This window comes from Acinonyx jubatus, chromosome E2 (assembly GCF_027475565.1).
Source record: "Acinonyx jubatus isolate Ajub_Pintada_27869175 chromosome E2, VMU_Ajub_asm_v1.0, whole genome shotgun sequence".
NCBI classification, from domain to species: Eukaryota; Metazoa; Chordata; class Mammalia; order Carnivora; family Felidae; genus Acinonyx; species Acinonyx jubatus.
The window spans coordinates 41140380-41149412 of NC_069396.1; the positions used below are offsets into that span (position 1 = coordinate 41140380).

The window sequence follows — 9033 nt, forward strand, 5'->3', positions numbered from 1 at the left end:
GAAACAGAGTGTGATTGGGGGAGGGGCAGAGAGAGGGAGGGAGACACAGAATCTGAAGCAGGATCCAGGCTCTGCATTATCAGCACAGAGCTCAACGTGGGGCTCAAACCCACGAACCAGGAGATCGTGACCTGAGCTGAAGTCGGATGCTTAACTGACTGAGCCACCCAGGTTGCCCCAGGGCTTTTTTTTTTTTTTTTTTTAATTTTTGAGAGGGAGAGCAGGTGCATGAGTGGGGGAGGGACAGGGAGCGAGGGAAAAAGAATCCCAAGCAGGCTCTGCCGCATTGTCAGCACAGGGCCTATCGTGGGGCTCAATCTCTCTCTCTCTCTGTCTCTCTCTCTGTCTCTCTCTCTCTCTCTCTCTCTCTCACACACACACACACACACACACACAAAGAAAGGAAAAACTGGAATTGCTGAGGCAGAGTTAAAGCTGCTGCCCAGTAGTGTTCCAGACTGGGAGGCCCAGTTTACACTTCCACAGGCAGAGGATGAGAGACTGTGGAAGTCACTGGGAAAGTACCTGGCACCCCCATGGGGAAGGATGGACTCATCAGGAAGAATGTTGCAGCCACCTGGTGGAAAAGTGGGCAGAAGACTGAGCACCTGAGCAGACACTTCACAACGTCTAACTAATGAATTGCTCAGTAATGAATATGTGAAAGGGTGCCCAAACTCCCTAGTCTTCACAGAAATGCAGATTAAAGCCACGGTGTGATAATAGCACTTCATACCCGCCCCCCCCCCCCCAAGTGAGGGAAAGAAAATACCAGGTGTTGGTTAGGCTGTGAAGTAACAAAAGGCTTTTAGAAACTTGACTAGAATGTTGTTATTACGTCTAAAAAATTAACAGTCATTTCCAAAATTGCATGTGTTTCTTATTGTGTTAAAATATGCATAACAGAATTTCTCAGGTTTTTTTTTTTTTTTTAAGTTGTGAAATACACATAAAACCTGTCGTGCTCTTCTAAGCATCCAGAAGTACATTCACAGGAATGTTACAGGAGGGCGGGAGAGACTCCGGTCCTGGCTTCCCAGTGGAAGAAAGGATCTCGCAAACAACAGACAGCAAAGGGATAGAGTTTATTGAGGGGAAGTACAAAGCTGTCAAAAGTGAGGGGTCCCGACTGGGGAGCCACCGAGGATTTTTGTCCCTGACTTTTTATTGGGACCTCATCAGAAAGTCTGTGAGACTCCTCTCCTGGCACCAAGTCCAGGCAGGTCTGGAATACCTTTTTCCCTTCCCCCTGCCCCCCCAAATCCCACCGCCTCTTTAGCCTCCCACTTGCAGCTGCAGCCTGCCGCTCTGAGGGTCGAGGGTCAAGGGTCGAGGGTCGCTGATCGACCCCTGCCTGATGTTAACGTTCCCTGCTCATAACCACCACCACCGTCCACCTCCAGAACGTTTTCATCTCCCTGAACGGAAACCCTGTCCCCACGCAACTCTAACTCCCATCCCTGCCCCCACGGCCCCTGGAGACCTTCATTCTGCTTTCTGTTACTCGGCCTATTCTGGGCACCCCGTATCAATGGGACGATGCAACGTGGGGCCTTTCGTGTCTGGTTCAGCTCACCCCGTGTGAGGTTTCCAGGGCTCACCCACATTGCAGCACGTATCCGGATTTCTGTCCTTTTTAAGGCTGACGAATATTCCACTGTGTGGATAGACCCCATTTTGTTTGTCTTTTCATCTGTCAGTGGACGTTTGGCTGTTGTGAGTAGTGCTGCTGTGAACATGGCCGTACAAACCTCTGTTGAAGTCCCTGCTTTCACTTCTTTCTGGGATACACCCAGAAGTGGCATTGCTGGATCATACGGTAATTCCGTGGTTCATTTTCTTCAACTGCCGAACTGTTTCCCACACAGCTGCTCCACTTGACATTCCCAGCAGTGATGCACGAAGGTTCCCATTTTCTCCAAATCCTTGCCTAGAAATTAGCCCAAGGTGAAGGCTTGAGGTCTCCCCAGGACGTTTCTGAACACGCATCTTGCCTTGGTATGCGTGTGGCTTTCTGCCCCTGAGTGCACTGGTTGTGAATGTCCTGATTTCCTAGTGTCACCCAGCTTCTCCTCTGGGCGTTAGGTGGTCTGTGGTCTGTCTGGGTCCCTGATCCCTTCCCCTCAGCGTCTGTGGGCTTGTGGTCTCCTTTTCTGAGTAGTGCCCGCCATTTTCCATCTGTGTTCCAAGTTTGGTCCCTCAGGTCCCCCACCGGACAGGTCAGAGTGGACCACACAGTAATCTGTGAGTCAAGTCTGCCCTGTTACCTTTGGTTTAAGGTGGGGATGGGAATTGGGCTGCTGCTTGCCCAAAGCAAGACCACCACACCGTGGCAGGTGGGCCAAGGGCTGGTTGAAATGCCAAAGGCCCTTCCTCCGGTTTTGAAGCTGGCTTTTTCTTCATCGGGCATTTGCTTTGTTGCTGTCAACCTTTGGGTGTTAGCTCCTGGAAAGTTGGTTCCAACAGCACCTGGTGGTGCTTTCAGGGCTTCTGTGGGGAGATGGGAAGCTGGCGCTTCCTTGCCCACCATTTTGTTCTGGATGTCTTCTGGTGGCAAGGTGCGGGAATATTTCTTCAGTCTGATTTTGTTTCCAGTTCATCTAATTAACAGATAATTACTCTTAACTGAATTACCATTCGGCCACTTGAAGCTTTAAAATTCATTCCGTAAATTTTTATTGTCTACTGGGGATACAGCGAACAGATGAAGGGCCATCTTGTGTTTTAATAGAGCAAGACAGACCATAAGCAGGTTCCAGAGATACATCGATGGTGACAGGTGAGAGGCCGCAAATGAGCACTGAAAGGAAGTTAGGGTGGCTGTGGGCTGAGGAGGGTGAGCAGTGGCCCATGCACTGGTCAGGACAGTCCTCCTGAGGGCATAGAGAGGGCTCCATCATCCCGTGATTCTGGGAACAGGGAGGAAGGTGCAGTGACTAGAGCAGAAATGCGGCAGGGTGGGGGACTGTAGGTGCTGAGTAGTCCTGGGACGTGATCTTGTGGCCAGTTTCAAAGACTAGGCTCCCGCTCTAAGGAGGCAGAGCCATGAGAAGGTTTTGAGCAGAGGGATGATTTAATCAAAAGATCCCTGGCACCAGTGTTGAGGATAGGCTGGGGTGAGAGACGAAGGCTGTGCTGGGAGTTCAGGACAGGGTGACACTGGCTTGGGCGAGGGTGGCTGTGTGGAGGTGGTGAGAAGTGGCTGCTTTCTGGGTATATTTGTAGTGAGTGTGTGGCCTCACGGAGCCTTGTTGACAGGTCCTGGGTACTGAGAGCCCGAAGGAGCGAGCGCTGAGTCCTGGGGCCCAGTGTTGAGAGGCGGGGGCCTATGGGGACACCGGAATGGAGCCTGAGAAGGAGCAGCAGCAGGGTAGGAGGAGGCCTGGGAGGGCGAACACCCAGACGGCAGGTGAGGGAGGTGTCTCAGAGCAGGAGCCGTGAGCCTGCCAGATGCTGCCAGGAGGCCTGAGGAGTGAGCACAGGAAGCTGGCCATGCGGCTGCCGGTGACCTGGGAGGACTCCTGCTGACTGATGAATGCAGGAGAATTTGAAAGAACATTGCAAAGGTTAAAATACTTCACCGTCTGAGGTTGGTAGTTTTTATCTTTTTTTTTTTTTAATTTTTTTTTTTCAACGTTTATTTTTGGGACAGAGAGAGACAGAGCATGAACGGGGGAGGGGCAGAGAGAGAGGGAGACACAGAATCGGAAACAGGCTCCAGGCTCTGAGCCATCAGCCCAGAGCCTGATGCGGGGCTCGAACTCACGGACTGTGAGATCGTGACCTGGCTGAAGTCGGACGCTTAACCGACTGCGCCACCCAGACGCCCCAAGGTAGTTTTTATCTTAATGAATTGGGTGCCCTGAAATCAGGATACATGTCAGTTTCTATACACTTTCAGGAAGCAAAAAATGCTCCATGCTTGCTTATAAGATATTCTTCTAAAAACAGACACCGCATTAGAGTTTAGCAGATTTAATGAAAGCGAGGCTTGATCACTTCTGTGAAACACAGCAACTCCTGAGCCCCAGCTCTGTTCTCCGCTTGGCCCTCTGTACTCTGATTGTGTGGTTGTGCAGGAGTCTTGCCCACCTGTGACCACACACATAAGGCGGAAGTGCAGAGGACCGCGAACTAGGTTCTACAGATGGACCTGCCCAGGAGAGACTCCATTTCAGGAGCCGAATGGCGCCATTCTTACAGCAGGTTGGGAAAGAGGACAGACCTTGGGGATGTAAAAGATCTGGAAGCCATAGGGCTTGACAGTCATAGGGAGTGTGGTTCTGTAGTTCTGAGCCCTGGGGGGTGGGAGGGTATTGGCATGGCGGACAGTTCCAGGGTGCTTCCCAGAGAGCATCTAGCTCTGGAGGGGGAGATACTGAGTTGGTTTGGGACATGTTAAGTTTAAGGGTTATCAAAAGCAAAAGCCTAGAGCTCAGGAAAGCAGCTGGGAAGACTAGTCTGCTGGTATTAAAGGAGAGTCACAACTGGGAAAGTGTGTGATGAGGAGGGACGGAGCCCCAGCAGGTGAGGGTCTGGTGAAGGAGAGGAGAGCCCCAGTGGCATTAGGGTGGGTGATGGAGGGCCTGGTGCTGCACGGTGCGGGGGATGAGGCCTGAGGAGGGGTCCCTGCCTGGCTGGTTGGAACACGGATGTGCATTCACCATTTGGGGGGTGCCATTCACAGGCTTCATGTGCGTCAACCAGAAGTCCCCTTGGAGAGACACATGCACACTCCCCACACCATGGATTGTGTGTGTGTGCACACGTGTTTGTATAGTTTAGTATGGTTTGCTCCTTTAGGCTGGGATTCTCTCTAAAACAATGCGTAAAAAATGAATTACGTTGTCACCCATGAGGAAGGCAGCGGGATGGCTGGGGAACAGGGATGAAAGAGATTTTTCACTGTAGACCTTTTTATTTATTTCAAAATATTGAACTGCATGAATGTGGTTACCTGCTCAAAAAATGTAAACAACTTAAAAATGTTTTAATTTTAAATTGTACTGATATGGAGTAATCTGTCTCTAGTTAATTGGATAATGGGCAGAAGAGTGAATTTAATAGGATCCCATATCATTAAATGGTGTGTGTGTGTGTGTGTGTGTGTGTGTGTGTGTGTTTTAGATACAGATGGCAGTATTTGCTTATTTATGCAAAGAATATTTCTAGACAGAGACCCACACTGGTAAGGGGATGTTTCTGGGAGGAGAAGGGGCTGAGGGACTAGGGCAGGGAGCAGAGATGGCTTTTACTTCCTGCCCTTTTAACTCCTTTGGTGAATGAGTTACTGCATTTATCTGACAGTCTCTGTGGATCGCCTGCTCTGTGCTTGCTGCAAGGTGGGCTGCAGGGAGCAGACCTGGCGGCCCCGCCCTCCATCCGGAAAGGGGCCCTAAGCTGTGTGCAGGTCTGACTTGTGGCAGTAGGCACCTCACAGTCATTTGCCGCCTGCCTTCCTCCTCTTGCTGGGGGGATCCTGGAGAGGGCTAGAGTCTGCTCTCTTTCCATCCCGGAGCTGACCTTCACCTCCTCCGTCCAGGGCGCCTTCTTCAGCAGAAGATGCTGCTTGTCTGCAGAGTGCGCGGCAAGAGGACAGGGGCTCGGGAGGAGGTGCTGACACCGAGACAAAGCCAGAAAGCCAAAAGCATGGTTGGTGATTTAAAACATGGCTGACTTAAAATCACGAAAGCTTGGAAATTTCACAACGTTGAGGCTATCCACTTTTAGATGAATTATATAGAAGGTGACATAAACTGCTGTTGTCTAAATTCCTATTTTTCACAGTTCAACCTCCAGTGGTTTTATTTTTCAAACGGGAGACTTTTTTTTTTTTTTTTTTTTTTTTTTTTTTTTTTTTTTTTTTTTTTTTTTTAAGAGAGCATGAGCTGAGGACAGGGGCAGGGGGAGAGAGAGAATCTTAAGCAGGCTTCATGCTCAGTACAAAGCCCAGTGCCGGGCTCCATCCCATGAGCCTGGCGTCATGACCTGAGCTGAAACCAACAGTCTGACACTCAACCAAAAGAGCCACCCAGGAGCCCCCCCAACGTTTTTTTAATAACTTTTTCCTTTTTGTTAATTGAGGTATAATAACGTTCATCCAATAAAGTAGACAGCTCATCAGAATTACTTAATGTGTGTATACGTCCATTGACCTCACCCAGATGAAGCTGTCGAACATTTCCAGAAGCCCAGGAATCTCCCTCATGCCTCTTCCTCACCTGAAACCCTTCCCAGGAACCATTGTCCTGACTTCTGTCACCACCAGTTTCGCTGAGTTAGAAGCACAGAGTGTATACTCCTGTGGCTTTCTCACTCAGCATCCTATCTGTGGGATTCATCTAGATTATCACGAGGAGTGGTGATACTTTCTTGCTGCTGAGTTGTATTCTATGATACGAATATACCACAACTTATTTGTCTGTTTACCTATTGATAGACACTGAGGCTGTTTTCGGTTTTTGGCTGTTATTAAAACTGCTGTGAACATTCTCGCTCAAGTCTTCGGATGGAAGATTCAAGTGTTTTAGACTTAGAAGTTCAAATGGCATTGTTTCAGAAAGTGTTGTGTTTAGCACTGGTTCCTCGTGTATACTGGCTACAGATGACTTCCCATGTGGCGGGCATCTTTGGTTCCAGCAGGGCACGGTAGCCCCAGAGAAGCCTGTGGCTGCAGCAATAATGCCACTCCTTTCAGAGTAACTTTCCTTTCCTGATTGTTTTTTTTTTTTTATTTTTTTTAACATTTACTTATTTTTGAGAGACAGCACAAGTGGGGAGGGGCAGAGAGATAGGGTGACACAGAATCTGAAGCAGGCTGCAGGCTCTGGAGCTCTGTCACCGCAGAGCCCAATGTGGGGCTCAAACCCACAAACTGTGAGATCATGATCTGAGCTGAAGTCGGACCCTTAACCGACTGAGCCATCCAGGCGCCCCTGATTGTTTTTTTTATAGTATTTGTCAGAGCCCATTTTTATTAGTTCTACTAAGTGTTGTGCATTTTAATTTTTTTCTAATTATTTGCAAGCGGATACTTGAGTTACTGTGGAATTTGTGTTCTTCAGTTCTCAGCGAAAAGTTGCAGGAAGTGGGAAAAGTACATACGGGTATGTAGATTATACAGTTGCGTATAAATAACTTACTGGAACATTTGACCTTCTGCCCAGAAACTCTACCTGAAAACACGAGAGACTCTTCTCTTAATAAAACCACAGAACCTCTGCAAAGGTATGTCCATCCACCGTTGGAGTTGTCTTCCCTCCCTGCCTTGTGAGTAAATAGTGATGCGTGTGTAAGTCTTTTTCTTCTCTCTTAGCTTCCACCCACAAATCAGATGGTTCCAAAAAGACGACGTGGTCATACTGAAGATAAGAATAAGGAACGTAAAGGATTACAACTGTAAATATTTCAGAGATAGAGTCGTGTTCAGGTAGGTTCATGTGTGTCTTATAAAGGACACTAGAAATCACTTTTAACACATGAGAAGACCGACCTCTCCTTCTGCAAACCTAGTGCCTGGGTGGGAGAGAAATTTTACGTGGCCGATATGGAGCTGCAGGCCAACATAGTAAGAGACGGCTGCAAGTGCACGATTACAGACGAGGAACCTGTCATCACTCTCGCGAAGGAGAGAAAGGAGCCTTGGGGCAGCTTACTCAAACAGAGGGTGAGTGCACATTGGCCCCGGCTGCTCTCAGCACCCCGAGCGTCACCTGTTCTCACACTTACCGTCACCTCTTCTGTTGAACAGAATCCTAATGTGGCTTTTGATTTCGATCACTGGGAAGAACGTGAAGAAGAGGAGAGCCCCTTCCCCAAGGGTAAGATGGGGTGCACCCCTTCCTGGGGAGGGGCAGGTGCTGAACGCCACGGGGCGCACCTGATCACGCCGCTGGCTTGAGGACTGAGGCGTTGGTGGGAATCAGTCGTTAACAGGAAGCCCTTAGGAATTCGTTTCCCCCTTGTGGTCGATCTTGGTGATAAATGTTCTGGTTTGAGGAAGCATCAGCTCTTAATTATAAGCATACCTTCTTATAACACTTGTGCACATCTTCCCAGGAGAGTAATTTATTTATAAGCAGGCCAGTTTTACCTGTTCATTTCTTGCCTATTTCTTCACTATTTAGTGAAAATCTGAAATAAGTTATTAAAAATAGAACTACCCTACAACCCAGCAATTGCACTACTAGGTATTTACCCAAAGGATACAAAAATACCGATTCAAAGGCTCACAGGCACCCCAGCATTTATGGCGGCATTATTAACAACAGCCAAATTATGGAAAGAGCCCAAATGTCCACTGACCGATGAATGGGTAAAAAGATGTGGTGTATATATATACAACGGAGTATTACTTGGCAATCAAGAAGAATGAAATGTTGCCATTTGCAATAACATAGATGGAACTAGAGTGTATTATGCTAAGCAAAATAGAGAAAGACAAATATATGATTTCACTTGTGGAATTTAAGAAACAAAACAGATGAACATAGGGAAAGGGAAGGGAAAATAAGATAAAAAGAGAGAGGGAGGCAAACCATAAAACAAATACAGAGAACAAACTGAGGGTTGATGGAAGGAGGTGGGCGGGGGGGATGGGTTAAATGGGTGATGGGCATTAAAGAGGGCACTTGTTGGGATGAGCACTGGGTGTTATATGTACGTGATGAATCACTAGATTCTACTTTTTTTTTTTATGTTTATTTTTGAGAGAGGGAGAGAGAGAGAGTGTGAGCAGGGGAGGGGCAGAGAGAGAGGGAGACACAGAATGTGAAGCAGGCTCCAGGCTCTGAGCTGTCAGCACGGGGCTGACAGCAATGTGGGGCTTGAACTCACAAGCTGTGAGATCATGACCTGAGCCACAGTCGGACTCTGAACCCACTGAGCCACCCAGGAGCCCCGCTAGATTCTACTTCTAAACCATTATTACGCTTGGATTTCAATAAAATTTAAAAATTAAAATAAGTTGCAAAATAGCGCTCTAGAACCTAAGGGACTTTTTTTTTTCTACATTGGCCAAAATAATGGTGGGGC

General features: G+C 48.1%; 1 protein-coding gene across 2 annotated transcripts in view; it reads left to right on the forward strand.

Annotated features, from left to right (window-relative positions):
- TDRD12 (tudor domain containing 12) overlaps positions 1–9033 on the forward strand; it is a 71544-nt gene that overhangs the window by 60441 nt on the left and 2070 nt on the right. For both annotated transcript variants that reach the window (XM_027044581.2, XM_053211394.1), the window contains 5 exons: positions 5543–5652; positions 7167–7227; positions 7316–7429; positions 7513–7666; positions 7751–7820. In XM_027044581.2, the coding sequence (XP_026900382.1) occupies positions 5543–5652; positions 7167–7227; positions 7316–7429; positions 7513–7666; positions 7751–7820 (509 nt within the window). The remainder of the gene's footprint in view (positions 1–5542; positions 5653–7166; positions 7228–7315; positions 7430–7512; positions 7667–7750; positions 7821–9033) is intronic.